Below are 16599 nucleotides of genomic sequence, written 5' to 3' on the forward strand. Positions count from 1 at the left end.
AGATGTCTAATAAACAAGAACGTTTATAATATAATAAGAAAACCCGCTGTGCATGTTATAACATTTGATTTTCACATAATTTTCTGTATTGTTATAAGTTATAAGTTATTGCTACATAAGCAATAACTAAAAAATCCATATCTTGCAAAGTTAGCATTTGTAAACTATTGTAAACAAATCCACATAGCATTTGTAAACAATAGTGTCAGACCCACATAGCCACTCAACATGTGGCTTATTTCATTGCACAATTTCCTTGTTGAAGGAAACAACAAGTATAAGAATTTGTGTGTAACTAATAAACCAAGTCACCAATGTGGGGCTCATCGCTTTAATTTATGGATAACCAGTCAAGCACTAAGCACAGTGGTACACACATGGTAAACTACTACACGACAATTTTAAATGAGTGGAAAACGTATTTTCTTTTACTATTCATCACAACAATTTTTCGGATTACATGTAAACATTCAAAAAATTACAACTTTTTATTTCTCTCTACATGCCATAGCATGCTTCTAAAAATTATAGTTCTGAAAATTGAAAATTACTTAAACTTTTAATTTTAGCATGCATATAGGATTACATTTATCAGAGATCATGGCATTATTCAAGAGTGAAAACAGCATAAAATTGAATAGTTATATACTTTACTAGAGGTCATATAGACACATACCTTTGGTGGAACAGATCACCAAATTGTCGGATCTTGTTCTTTTCTTGCTTTAAGAACTCCTCACAATCTTCTTTGTGGGACACCTCCAAGTCACAAGAGAGGCTACTAGAGTCTCTCCTAATTTCTACACTCCAAATTCTAGGGAACAGTTGACGATGTCCCAGAGAGATGGCTTATTTTGAGTGAGCACTCAAAAACTATACATATGTTCACTCACTGTATCTCTTATTAATCTGACTGATGTAGGAGTATTTCAAATACTAGTAGAGATTCACTTACAATCAAATATATGTGATCCCTAAAAGATCTCATCTGTTAAGTTTAAATTACTCTCCTATTGATATTGATAACTCATATCAATATCTGTTAAGTTTAAATTACTCCACTACTAATATTGATAATTCATACCAATATCAGTTAGTTTAAATTTAAACTTACTTATCAAATAACCCATGTGGACGATCCATGGGCCATGATTTATGAGTTGGGTCAAAACCAGCCCAATTTCTAATATATATCCTACACGTATTTTTACAATTTTAAATAAGATTACACTCTGTATGCTATTAGATCTAAGAAATAAAATCTTAATCAATATATGAGCTATCTCCGTTTTAAGTGAAATAGAAAAGAATCTTGTTCCATTTAACCTAATAATACCAAATGTGGCTTTTATTGTTATTGCTTGCTGATCACTTACCTCTTCCACCATTTCCATGAGACTGGATGCCATAAGATCAAACATGAGGCAGGGAGACTAGAATAGGGCATCCCATTTTGACATGCAGGCATGATTATAATCGTCATCCCTGCGGCCACAAGTTCTTTAGCTCTAGCATTTAAAAAGTTTTCCACGTCCATGGCAAATTGAATAGAATAAGCATTAACAACTTCATGGGGGGCATTGGTATAGTGAATCCTCCCTTTGTTCCAAGCTTGTAGCTCCTTTGGCAACTTAGAAAGCCAATTCATTGCATAAGAAGTATGCACAAAATGAATAGAGGAGTCTGGGAACAATTGCTCATAGAATGATCCTGGAACTCCAGCTACAAAATATTGTCTATCTTGTGGCAGAGAGGTGAAGAGGATATTGAAATCGTTCAAGGCGAGATCATTAAAGAAAACTTGGAATCTAGGCATTTGAGAATCAGGGCATTGTATTGGAATTTTTGTTCCATAACTTTTATTACACTATTCATTGCAATGAAGGTATTTGGTCCAGCTGCACATCCCAAGTCCACAACGCAAATGGTGCCTGAAGCAGAAGAAAGGCTTTTCACGTCAAACTTCTCAACAATCTCCTCATCGACTTTTTCCTTTAGGAGATTTGTGCACTGTCTCTGCAAAATTAGGTTACTAAATAGTGGCGACTCCAGGAATTTTGTCCAGGGTATTCCTATTCCACTTTGAAAAAATTTCAGGTCATTTCGGTCTATCTCGGGTGTTTCGGGACATTTCAGTAAATACCGGCCGAAATTCAATATTTGGCTTAAAAAAAAATATATAAAAAAATCTTAAAACCAAAACAAATTTGCATTCTGTACACCGAAAAACCTCAAAAGGAAAAAAAAAAAAATGAAAAAAAAAGAAATGAATAAAGGTACCTGTACAATAAACTATAAGTTCATTTGAAATATTAATAAAATTATTAATTATTATTGTTTAGTTGTTTCATAAATTTGTTTGTCTTTTATAAACTATAATTTTTTGTATTGTTGTTTTATTAATTATTAAATTATTAATTATTATTTAGCCTAACATAATTTAATTTGTATGTTTTTTTATAATGTATTAATTAATTAAATTATTAATTATTGGTATTTAGTTGCTTCATTAATTTTTTCTTATGTCTTTCTCTCTTTAATTTTTTAGCCTAACATGCCTTTCTCTCATTGGTAGAAAATCTACCACCTATCTTCAAAAATTATTTTTTTTTTCATCTCATTAATTCCTAGGCAGGTTGTATACAACTGACTTGCACTTTAGTGGATGGAGACTTTTGACTTGACTTTTCATTCGTACATGAATGACGCATTGGAGAAAGCCCTGCCAGAGGAGCTAGTGAAATCTTTGAAGGAGGAGGGATCATTGAAGGCGGGATCAATCCGGGTCGAGGTGGATGTGGAAGAGCTGGATTTAGAAGAAATAGATTACGAAAGGCTAAAGCTGAAGAAAATTTCTTTTGTGTTGGAAGAGCAGGTTAGTGCAATGAAAGATTTTAAGGGGAAGAGAGGATTGGATTTGGAGGGATCAATCATCTAGGTACCTATGGAAGAGGTGGATCTAGAAGAAGTAGATTATGAAGGGCTAAAGCGGAAAATTTATTTGGTCTTTAGTTTCCACTTTTCACTTCTCACTTTTCAAGCTCTCTTTGGTCTCCAGTCTCAAGACTCTTCTCCTGCTGCCCCTGTCATCACTATGTCTCTACCTCACTCTCTTTCCACCATGTCTCTACCTCTATTGGCTTATTGACGGAGTACCAATGTTGGGTAGCTTTTTAATGATCTGCCTAGTACTATTACAAGTTTGACTATTCAATGTTTTCTAATATTTTGATTTTTCATCTGAAAACTAAACTTTTTTTTTTAATGGTACAGTTTGATATTTTCCTAATTGAAGTTTGATTTTTTTTTTTTTTTTTTTTTTTTTGGAAGCATCTTGAAGTTTTCAATTTGGTCATTCAAAATCAAAACTGTTTGTTCTGTTTAGACCCTTACAAATCAGATTTATTTAACCTAATTAATTAGCCAAGTAGTTACTGAGATTAATTATGAAATCTAGGTTAAACACATGCAAACATATTGCTTAGTGCGAAAAATTAAAGAAGATAGTAATATAATGACTCAAGAAAACCAATGAAATCAACTATTTCAAGGTAAAAAATCTAGGGAGAATTCAACCTAACTATCCTCAAAGTAAACAAATCCACTACGATAGAATGGAAGTTTACAATAGATTTAAACTCTAAATCTAAAGTTACCTCTTGTAGAATTTATTAGCATGATCACGTGCAGCTTGACTCCACGGAATCTTCTATCTTTAATTTGCTAAACACAAACTCTCACGTTTGTGACTTTGAGATCCTACTCAAAGGTTTTAGATCATCATTAGTAGTAGATTTTTATGCAGCAATTTGTTTACACCAGTTCTTGATTGTAGATCTCTTATTCTAGCAGATGCTTGTTGAGTTAGAAGGTAAAGAAACCTCTTAAATCTCATAGGAGTAACTCACAAGATTTCCAAGGACTTGTAAAACATAGTTTGGGTTTTCCTTTTATACCTAGTAGTGTTTCACTCAAACCCTAAACGTTTTCGTGGGCTTTGGGTCTGATTTAAAATCTGTTGTCTACAATTTTTGATCAGTTAAGCCTGATTTTCGATCGCTCGAGGTTCACAGAAATTGAACTCTTCTTTTTGTAACTTGCATGTTTTTAAATTTTGACTTGAACAATCATTAGTAATGTTTAACACCTAATCTAGACATGTTTTGATCTTGGTTTGCCAACATACATAAATTTAGAAATCTAAATATTTAGAACCTAACAAAAACCATTGGTAACAACTTGTTGTACTTGGATGCAAATTAAATATTTATTAATATTTTAGGATATATTATGTTGAAACTTAAGTATATTTATTTTATTAGTATAAATGTAGTAATATATGATATACAAATTACATTATATTGATGCATATATATATATAGATGAATGTATAATTTATATGATTATTTAACATATAAAGTCACTATTAAAGTGTCTTTTGTTTTTTTTTTTTTTTTTCCTCCAAAAATATGTAGGATATTACAATTCACGATCTGAACTTATAATCCTTGATCTCATCTACTTTCCACGATCATACATAGAATTACAACTTTGACAGCTTTGATTTGAAGGCTTTTTTCATCAAAAATTTATTTACTGATTTATTGAAAGTATATTTGTACCTTCAAAAAAATAGGTTTAAGAAAATTGTACATACACAAATTAAATAATAAATTAATTAAAAGAAAAAGTTAATTAAAATGTGAAACCATGACAGGAGAATGCTAGGAATCAATGTGTCTCAAGGTGAATACTCAACTAATGATGTTTTATACCCTAGAACAAATTAAAAGAGTTTCAGAATTTGAAGTTGCGACTTGATTATTTGAGAAATCAAGGGAACTACAATAATAAGAAAATCCATTTATTTTTTTTGTCAATTATTCTTCAAATAGTAGTTGATTATCATTACATTCTCATCTACGTATGTGTCCCCAAAATAAATAAATAAATAAATAAAAAAACAAAACAAAAAAAATGCATGTCCCAAAATCCAATGACAGACTTTTCCAATAAAAAATATTTATATTTTTCTTATTTATTCTTCGGATATTAGCTCGTTAGCCACCATTAAGGGTGACAAAATCAATCCAAACTCATTTGCCCATCAAAACCCACCCACTTAAAAGAGACTCAAACCCACCCAATTATTAATCGGGTTAAATGGGTATTAACCCAACTAACATTAATATTTATTGGGTTTTGATTGGGTACCCAATTAGATCCAATTATGATCCAAGTATATTTCTACAAATCACCCAAGTGGACAGTGGCTTTAATTTTTAATTTTTATCATGTACGGCTGAAGACTCCAAGTGGATTATATAAATCACTGTCATTTTCTAGAAGAAAAAAAAAAAAAAAAAAAAAAAACCATTGTCACTAATGGTGGCAGTGGTGGTGACCATACATTGAGGGTTTATTTTGTCAAAAATTGAAGGTGAAAAATAATAAAAACGAAGAGAGACAGAGAGAATCAACCCAAGGCTATAATGCTATAGTATATTATTAGAAATGGACTGAATGAACGTCCAACTAGGGTTTATATACTCTGGAACTTTTGAGGAAAGCAACACCAAATGAGAGGGTTCATTATTACTTTATTATATCGATTGACGTTGAGAGAGCTCTAGGTTTTATATATACTTGATTGTGGTCCTTGTTTCGTACATGAACAATAATAGTTTAAACAGGGAACGTTCTAGTCTATACTAATTCTTGTAAACTTTGATAAATTTATGAATCCACTGTCTTCATTATCAAGAAAAGGTTTTGTATAATTAATCTTACATAGGTAATCCTTTTTCTTTGGGCAAATAAATTCATCAAATTTGACTTTGACAGAAGATTAGACAATTCTTCAGAAGATAAAATGAAAGTGTTTTTTTTTTTTTTTTTTGGATGAATATAAATGAAATAGTTTTGCATGCATTAATGCAATAAGATCATGGAGCACAAAACCAAATCCAATGCTAGTTTCTTCCATTCTAACAAGATGAAGCCAATTTTGAAATGGCAATATCTTCCATCTTGAGATAAATATAAGCAATTGTAGTAGTGGTACAAGCATATTAAACACAACTCTTGCTTGGGGTCACGAGGGTTTGTCCTTATTGCTGCCCTTTTATATATGTCGAGATAAATGTAAGAATTCTCTGTTGCTGTCCATACCACCTAAACCCTTACAGGTTTTATACAAAAGGTCACTTTGCTTTCCATACCATTTGAAAAATATCCACTACATTCAGGGTAGTGCCCATTTCACAATGCATACGTTTTACTTAGCCCTATAAAAGAATATGGCTAGATATGTTGCAGGCCATTATATTCAACCCATGAAATTTTCAAATTTATTAACTTTGCAAACCTTGTCTCACAAAAGATAAGTACATAACCATTTCAGCAAGAAATGAGTCTTAAGATTAATACAAATTGAATTATTTCAGAATGAAATAAGTCTCACATGATTAATACAAATTACATCATTTACGCTTCAACACAGCGAATAATTGAACTTTGACGTTGGTTCTCGAATTCAATAGCTCAGAATAGTTTGAAAGTTTTTTGATCAGTCGTTCGAATATTTCATCGATAGCCTCCCTTCCGAAGTGTTTGATGAAAACTCCTTCCGTCGCAGCCCTTAAATGCATAATCCATGCTCGGATATCAATCGGACCTTCCAATGATGGAACTGGGTTCGTTAACTCCATCCTCTCTATGCTAAAATACCCGTTTTGCTCTACCAGCTCTGCCATCTCATCCGGGGAGGCAGCATAAAAAGGCAAGTTGAAAGAATCCACGCGATCTTCAGTAATAAGACCCTGCAAAATGTTTGTGCCACCCCAATAATTTGATGAAAGATTGGTATTTCCCACACATGTAGAATTACAAGAGATAACTCCAAAGATAGCTCATAGGCTCATAGCTATCTTCGAAAAAAAAGGGAAGAAAAAGATATTATAAGAGTTGAGAAATTTAAGGTTTTTGTACTATAACCTATAGTATAAGCATATAATATATACCTGTTACGTTTTAGCGAAAGCTATATGCATATTACTACTGATTTAGAAGGGTTCTAGCTTAATTAAACTTAATTGTTGCAATAGCATATGATATGAAAACACACTCCGCTAATGAAGTAAAAATAACTGCCTATTTATTTTTATGCTTTGGTCTACCTTGTTGAACCGTGAGTTGTTTCATTCCACCTCAAATTCAATTGGTGATGAAGAAGACACACTTAAATCTTTTATGATATTTAACATCACTTCCCATAGGCCTATTTTTAAAGTGGTTGTAGGGAGTCGAATTGTAGTCCTCCCAACAATCTCTCCCTCACAATGACACTCTCTTGACTTGAACCTATGACCTTAGTTCTGATACCATTTGTTAGGCCATGAAGCTGCCTTATTTCACCTCAAAACCAATTATTGGTAATGAAAAAGATACACTTAAATCTTTTATAGTATTCGACATCACAGCTCGCGAGTCTATTTTTAGAATATTTATAGAGTGTCAAATTATGGTCCCCATCGTACCCAAAATAGTGTATTATGCAAATGTAACAACAATTGATTTTAAAGAAACAACCAAATGATTTCATCTATTTTTCTTTATACTAATATTATTTTATTGCCAGAAAAACTATTGATTTTTGTTAGCTGTCTTATTTTATAATAATTAGTATTATCCAAAAGATGGTTTTGAGGGCTGAACTAATTGTAGCATCATTTATGTAAGAGAATATAAATATTCATAATTCTCTCATATGAGTTGGTAAAGTTCTAAAAATATTACCAAATATTTTCTTTAGAAATAACTTCCTGCCTGATTACCATTGAGTAAAATGAATGTTCTACAAATAAGAGTAAGAACATACAATGACTAAGTTATATTTGCATATAACTTGTTGCTGAAAATTTATTTACTTATTGTTAGGGAAAACTTTGGGAGACTTAAATTGAGTGTTTAATATAATATATAGTGGTATCATTTGACCACTTCTCATTAGTATCCAACGTGGAATTTCACTACTTAACTAAACACGTTACTCACACATGAATATTCAAACACTTATTGATTAAAAACTAATTAAAATAAAGGTGCACATAGGAAAAATGAATTTTAATATATATATATATATATATTATAATAATAATAATAATAATAATAATAATAATAAAATAAGCTAAAAAAGATAAAAGAAAAACCAAGCAGACACTAACTAACCTCTCTTGCCATATCCCTGAGGCTAGATGCAAGCAAATCGTACATCATACCAGTTGGGATCTCAGAATAAGGAAACCCTTTAGAAATACCAGACATTAATAATACCATAATCCCTCCGGGCACAAGCTCTTTTGCTCTAGCATTCAAAAAATTCTCGAAGTCCTTAGCAAATTGAGTTGAATATGCCTTATATACTTCTTCAGGGGCACTAGTGTAGTGAATTCTCCCCTTGTTCCATGCGGGAGAGTTCTTGTCATTCAACTCTTTAGGCAGCATAGAGAGCCAATGGAGTGAATAACAGGAATACACAACATGGAGAGAGGACTCGGGGAACAATCGGTAATGAAAGGAACCTGCCACTCCGGCAGCGAAGTATTTCCTATCTGGTGGGAGAGTAATGAAGAGACTGTTGAAGTCATTCGTGTCTTGGTCATTAAAAAACACTTGGAATTCAGGCAATGGAGAAGTAGGGCATAGGAAGTGGTACTTCTCAACTATAGCTTCAATTAGATTTTGCACAGAAACAAATGTATTAGGTCCAGCTGCGCATCCCAAATCTGCAATACGAATTATGTTGGAAGTAGAACAAAATTTTGAGATATCAAGCTTCTGAGAAATTTCCTCATCAATTTTGTTCTTTTCAGTATTTGCTAATGATCTCTGCAAAATAGTTAAAATAAGTTATTTCTAAGTTTTTCCCGCATCATTGACCAAATCAAACATGTATCTATAATCAGTAGAAACGTACAACCAAGGATCAGATTAATCAAATTGTTGGTCTTGATTCAGTAATGAATGCTATTATTGCACAATATGAAAAGAAAAATAAAAAGTTGATGAACTAATATAATATTACTAGCCCTAACTCATATACTTAAGTTTTTGGATTAAATGGTGACCTTGTATAATATTATGACCTCAATTCCATAAGTTAGATTTAGAATTCCATTTATGTGGGTATGTGTGTGATTTGGAGAGTTTACTTTCGTAAAAATAAACTCCAAGATTTATGTGCGTTTGTCTAAGAGTGGGGAGAGGAAATATATAGAGAGAGCACTCACAAGTCACAATCGTTTAGTTTAAATTTTTATAACCATGACTAACATCAGAATTTGCCCCCCCAACCCCCCCAAAAAAAAAAAAAAAAAGCATTGCCAGAGTTCAAATAAGCCCCATTATTGGTGTTGTTCAATTAGCATTGAGGCCCAATAAATCCTTAATATAATATGACAAGAAAATAAAGAGTTTATGGGCACAATAAAATTTCACAACATTTTTACAACAACCTTATTTTGAGTTGTAATTTCACTTGTAATTTATTTTACTTTGATTTATAGTGAACTGACACCTTAATTTCTTATGAAAATGTTGTAAGAATTTGATGTGACCATAATAAAATAAAATAAAATAAAAAACTTTAAAAAAAATATAAATAGGGGCCACATAGATTGAGTTGGTTTAGTTTAGGGGCATTCTCAATCTAAACTAACATTGTTGGATTGAGAAACCAATATCCAAATGTATACATTATTACAAAATTAACCGAACTAAACCAAGCCACAAGTGATTTATTTGACCTTTTTAAACAGGCTTCTTGGGCTATTTATCTTTAATATCAAAATTAAGCTGATTATATGAACCATTATTTTACAAAATAAAATCACATAAGCATCATTAATAAATAATTAGTCATCAAAATATGTAATACGTCAAACTAACAAAACAAGGCATCTATATATATAGGATTGATAGGGGAAAAAAGTGAGATGAGAATGAGACATCTTATTATTAGGGTTAGGCTGGATGTGTGGGTAAGAAATTATCGGGTGGATTGTGGTGTATATAGTATAATGAGAGCAACAATAAAAGCGATACATATGTAATTAATATTTCATATATTTAATATATGGTAAAATACTATTTTGGTCTCTAAACTTTACCAAAAATTTATTTTTCATTCCTAAATTTTGAAAAGTTCTTTTTTTATTCTTAAATTTTGTAAATAATTTTTTTTTTCAATACTTTATAGACAAAAATAGAGATAAAAAGAACTTTTTTTTCAATTGTTTAGGGATAAGAAATGTTTTTTTATTTTATTTTAAAGTTTATGGACAAAAATGAAACATTTTAAATAACTTACAGATGAAAAACAATCTTTTCTATTATTTAGGGACGAAAAAAGAACTTGTTAAAATTTAGGGACTATTTTTTTTTTTTTTTTTTAAGTTTAGAAACTAAAATAGTATTTTACCCTATAATATACATATGCAAAAGGCTAGGCAGTTCATGTTTATCAATTTAGAAAAAAGTATCAAACTTCAACCAACGCAATCCAATCTCTTAAAAAAATCTGAACCCAAACAACCTCACCAACCCGTAAAAAACCAATCTATTGCCTTTGGATTGAATTGGATTGGTTGGGTTGATTTGCAATGAATGCACAAACCTGGATCTCAAAACATATTATTCTACTTCGAATCCATTTGCTTAATTTTGTCAATCAATAAGTCTAGTCAAGTGATACGTAATAAAAGGATTGATGCATAATAATTGAGACCTCTAAACTTTAAAGAAAAAAAAATATGTCAATTAATGGTTGATGTATAATAAAAATGATTGATGCATAATAATTGAGATTTTAGAAATTTAGAAAAAAATTTCAGAATTATTGAAATGATATATTATGATTAATATATAATAAAAATGGTGGCAATAATTAATCCACGTAGAACTAACGTTCCAATCATAACCTATCGACTTAGCAAATGGTAGAAAACATTATGAAGAATGTTGTATTCTCGTCTTTCTCTTTGTCCAACATAACTCAGCATATGCATGGTGGATCCCCACTGTTAACTCAATAGACGTCCATGCGTCTATCGCATACTAGATTGTCAAATTAGCTGAGACTTTTTGTTCAGCAAAAAAAACTGAGGCTTCTAATGTTTAATACTTACATATGTATAAATCCGAGTTTCTTTGGTCATAGTTTCATATTGGCCAAATTGAATCATTTGGTTATTTTCCAATATTTTTTAATTTTTAATTTTTCTTTTGGGCAATATTTCTTTTAAGAAAAGAGAGGTAGAAGGAGAAAAAGATACTATCATGGAAGCAATGGGGATATCACAAAGATTAAAATCATATCAAGAAAGAAAGCAGTGCACATGAAGAATACAATTAAGGAAATGTTAAAATTAATTAGAAGCAAATATGTTAGAAATTAAAAATAAAATTATTTTGAATGGACTATTTTTATTTTTATTAAATTACACACTTGTATTTTTTTTATTTGTCTTATTCTACTTTTTTTAAAGAGAAATTATTAAAAATATTAAATTTCACTTTCAAACCTAGCAAATTAAAAATTAGGCCTATGACTTCTTATAGCAAAAAGAGTGAAGTAGAGTTGGTATAGGCTTTAGATTCAAATCTTGTAATCAATATATAATGCCAATATAATAAAGACTAATGGGCTCTCGTTTACCATAGAATAGGGTTAGGGTCGGCCAAGAAGAGGTTCCCTGAAATAAATTTTTTTTTTTTTAAAAAGGGTGGCTATGAATAATTTGACCAAATTAATCATCTTAAGCTAAAGTGACCATATAATAGTAAATATATTCTCTTTTAGGTAAGATCTTTAAACTTTAATTTTTAACTTTTAGGATATACAACTTTTTAAAACCTCATTTTTTTCTGTATTTTCTCACTTTTTAAAAAAATTTCAAAATACAAGTAAACTTTAACACACTTTCAACAAAAAAAACTAGATAAATTGTTTACAAATAAACCCCTAAATACATCCCCTTAGCACAAAATGGAAAAGATGATATTCACTTGTCCTGTTAGAAAAGATTCGGTATTCCCTTGTTCCAAGCTAGATCATTCTCTTTACCCAAATGGACATTGCTATGAATGGAACCACCCACAGGACTCAAGCTCTACGGAACTTGGCCTGATCTTAGAGTTTCTAGGCTTTCTAAAGCTATCTTCATGTAGTCGACAAAATAAACATTACAATAACAAATAAATAAATACAATAAACAAGATTAAAGATTATATCAAACTTGTAAATCTCTCAACATTCATATGATAAATAGATCACCACTCACTAGGATTATGAGAATAAATACAATATGGACATAGTTTTATCTTAGAAGAACAAAAAAAGAAAGATCGAGGAGAAAGAGAACATTTTGGACATCTTTAAGAGATCAAGAATTCTTCTTCTTCTTTTTTCTTTTTTTTCTTTTTTTTCCTTCTTGATGAATAAAGAGAGTGAAAATCCATCCATGGGATATGTACTCATATATATACGGGTAAGTTTCTTTTATTTATAATTTTTACCCTTTATTGGATACACAAGTAGGGTTGCACATACCTGATAGTGAGAATTTTTAGAGTAGCTGTATTTGCCATGACCACCATTAGCGGGTAGTGAATCAGACACCATTTTTGTGACATATTCCCCGTTTACATGGACTGAATCAAGCACTGGTTCTGCCATTCGATATTTTGTTATTGTATATGTGTGTGTGTCTGAATGTAGCAAGGTTTTGAGGGGACTGGTTTGCACTTTATAGAGCAGAAGTGAGCAAACTAATAGTGGTACCACCACAAAGGACGCATGCATATATATAATATTATCTATAAAGGACATGGGTCCTAGTCTAAGTCCTAAAGAGAGAGGTGTAATGTGGTTAATATGAAAAAGTCTAGTGCCGTATCTTGCGGCATAATTTGTGCCACAACTCGCCTAGGTGGCAAGTTGTGGTTGGTGGAGGGGTCCCCATATAGACCCACCAAGTTATGCCACAAGTTGTAATACTAAAACTGCTCAATTAATATTTACATTTGCTTGTCTTTTTTTCCCTTTACACCTTTTTTCTCATTATATATTATTATTTTATTCCATCTAGTTATTAAACTAGAAGGAAGTCCAATAAGTATTGTTTCTTTTTGCTCTTCCTTCACGGAGACTAGGGACCCAAGTGAGAACCGGATTCTCGCTGCATAGCTTAGATCCTTTGGAGTATTTGCTCTTTATTTATATGTATTTTATTTTAAGAATAAAGTTTAGTTATAAATTTGATTATAGCTTAAAATTAGAATAAACTAGTCGCTGATCCGTGCGATGCACGGAAGAGTCGAACAAAAGTTGTAAATTTTCACTTATAAAAGTTACAACTTGAGAGGAAAAAAAAAATGCAAAGACCAATAGTGATAACTCCAACACCAATAATGTTATATATAGTCTCAACCTTCAGATGAATAAAATGACTTTGTTAGAGAGTGAAGACAAATAAATGTTCCGAATATTAAGTAAAGGTTGCTTAATTATTAATTATAAGTGAAAAAAATCCTTTGAACACTTTTAAGACAATATATAAAACAAACCCTCGTCACGCACACAAATGAGAGAAATTTGGAAAGAATAGATTTTGGAATATCTAAATGTGAAAAAAAGAATAAGAAATACTAGTTGAAATGCAAAAGAGCGTAAATTGAGTAAAAATGAAAAATAGATCATATTTATCATATAAAACAAAAAAAAAAAAAAAAAAAAAAAAAAAAAAAACAAACAAACAAAGAATGTAATTTATAATTCTTAAACCACCCTAACTCAAATAGTGAGGCAATGTGCTAACTTTGGCAATCATGTGTTGGATTGTGATGCCCTCATTATCTATCTTCTCTTTTCCTTCCCCATTGCTTATTTGTCTTATCAATTCAAGGTTTTTTTTTTTTTTAATTTATTTAAGAAAAGCAATTTTGTATAATTTAAAAGTTACCAATTAACAATTCTACTTTGTTTTAAACTTTAACTTTACTAAAGCTGTTAGTAATCCAAATCCTGAAACCAATAATTCATTTTTTTATTTAATTTTTAATAAAGCGCGATGCAAAGAATACAAACTAAATTTGGAAATTATCACAAAAATTCAACCATAAAACTAAATATATGAGTATTTAGTTCCCAAAGTATTGTTTTGTTTGGGAAGTATCACTACAATAGAGATTAGATTATACCTCATACGTTCAGAATAGTGCATATAACTTAATTGGTGTTGTAAAATGAATTTTCTGTAATCACACTCCAATGAGAATATTAATCTATAGAAAAATAGAGGCAAAACTTCATGGGTTTATATATTTGTTGAAATTTTTGTTATAAAATTTTAGTTAAAGTAGAATTTTCAAGCTCTTGAAACATATATCTAATAGAGTTTTACTTAAACTAAACTATTGTAACACTTGATAAGATAATTACACGTTAAAGAGAAATAATAAATATATAAGATATAAAACCTAAAATAAAAATAATCTAAAATAAAAGAAAAAGAAAATAGTGGTGATGTGAAAAATTGTGGAAATTTCAAAGGTTTCGGTTATATATATATATATATATATATATATATAATAGAAAGATAACATGTGTAATTGTTTTTAAATGATTTGTATACAATCATTTTAAGTGAGCTTTAAGCTACAACCAAATTTGTAACTAAATTTTGTTATTATCATTAATAAGTTTATAAAATTAAAGTTTTATTTATTTAAAGATAATTCCTAAAATTACTACTAATTTTATTGCAAAAGTGTTATAACTAGTCGGTAACCATATAATACACAGAAAAGTAACATAATATGATTTATTTATTTATTTTTGGTTTTGAGAAACAAACACACACACACACATACAAGAGAGTGACAATGAGATTCTAATACAAATACACACTACAAACTCATCTATCTATATATATATATATATATATATATTCTAACATTTATAGGAAACATCATATGCCAAGATTTAATGGAAAATTTAAATATAGAATAGAATTTAAATTCAATTAAAAATATGTATTAAAATAATAATGTACAAGATTGTGAGATCTCAAAAGTTTATGTTGTACAATATTGTGAGGTCAACTAAAAGTTAAATGTCTTTAGTGTTTTAAAGATAAATATAATAATTTTAGTAATAATAACATTATTTTTATATTACTGAAGTTTTAGTGATATTGATTGGTCTCCTTTGTTAAATGAACTAAAGTTCAAATTCCTTCTTTTTTCACTTATTGTAACTACTGAATTTTTTATAAATAAATAAATGAAACATCACTCTTATAATTAAACTTTCTTTTTTAAATGAAGATTGATCTTTTGAAGGGCAAACAAGATTGGTCCTGGTCATGTTTGCAATTTAATCTCTCTTATAACATGAATGAGTTCTTTTCCATGTTAATTAATTCCTAAAATTCTGCTTAATTATATTAGGCATTTAGGCTAAGCAAACTTGTTCATGTCAAAACCGGACTTTATTAACGTGAACCTTTGGGATAAGTGCTAGTTTATCACTCTCAATCCATTGTGAAATTTTAGTAATATTTTAACCTCTTCCTCATGAAGTTTCCGAGAAGTCTTGCTATGCTCCCCAAAACCCTTGTTTTCGTGACTTTCCTTGGCTATTCCTACGTTCCCATTAGCTCAATCGAATCCTTCCATATTCTCTGTATTTTACCCATATCACTTTTTTTATTTTTTTATTTTTTTAATCTATACATATTGTCATAAGTTTTCTATTTTTGAAATGAAAAATCAAGACAAAATGGATCAACTCTTTCAAATTGGAAACAGTAGATGCTCATATGAAGAGCTAATCAGCTAATGTTGAAGTAGTTCCAACTAAGACCCTGCAAACAAGGAAGGTCTAGGTAGTAAGTGAGAGTTTGTTTAGACCCCTTTAATAGATTGTTTAACCTAATTTGTTAATTAAGTGATTATTTAGATTAATTTTTCAGAACTAGGTTAAACACAAAAAGAATCATATCATGTAAAGATGCAAAAAAGTAAATAACACCACGATATGATTACCTAGAAAAACCAATGAAACTAACCGTTTCAAGGTAAACCAAATCCACTATAAGAGAACTAAAGTTTTTACAAAAGATTTAACCCTAAATCTAATGCTACCTCATATAATAACTTACTAACACGACCATGTGCGAGCTCCGAATCCACGAACTCCTTCTCTTCTTGGATTTACACCAACACAAGCCCCCCTGCTTGTGACTCTGAGACTCCACTCAAAGGTTTCAGATCACCTTCACTTGTTGATCATGATGCAACAACTAGTTCTACCAACGGTTGATTGTAGTTTTGGCTCTGGTAGATTCTTGTGTAGTTCAAAAGTACAAAACCTCTCAAATCTCACAAAGAGTAACACACAAGTCTTCTTCAACTCTCTCAAAATGTGGATAGGGTTTCCCTTTTATATGTGGAGAAGTTTAAGCAAAACCCTAAATGTTTTTACAGGCTTGGGCTTGTTTAAAAATCTGCAGAAAAACTGTGCCTGCAATTTTCGAT

At 30.4% G+C, this 16599-nt stretch overlaps 1 protein-coding gene and 1 pseudogene across 1 annotated transcript; both read right to left on the reverse strand.

The window, feature by feature from the left end:
* Nucleotides 1–1242: 1242 nt before the first annotated feature.
* On the reverse strand, nucleotides 1243–2569 carry LOC126719501 (loganic acid O-methyltransferase-like; annotated as a pseudogene).
* A 3758-nt stretch (nucleotides 2570–6327) lies between these two features.
* Nucleotides 6328–12818, reverse strand: LOC126717749 (loganic acid O-methyltransferase-like). The gene is made up of 3 exons (XM_050419595.1): nucleotides 12611–12818; nucleotides 8230–8889; nucleotides 6328–6821 (listed from the first exon to the last, which is right to left on the reverse strand). Exons 1-3 carry the CDS (start codon nucleotides 12734–12736, stop codon nucleotides 6483–6485), a joined length of 1125 nt encoding a protein of 374 aa, XP_050275552.1. The 5' UTR covers nucleotides 12737–12818; the 3' UTR covers nucleotides 6328–6482.
* Between the last annotated feature and the right edge of the window lie 3781 nt (nucleotides 12819–16599).

Source organism: Quercus robur, chromosome 3 (genome assembly GCF_932294415.1).
Source record: "Quercus robur chromosome 3, dhQueRobu3.1, whole genome shotgun sequence".
Taxonomy (NCBI): domain Eukaryota; kingdom Viridiplantae; phylum Streptophyta; class Magnoliopsida; order Fagales; family Fagaceae; genus Quercus; species Quercus robur.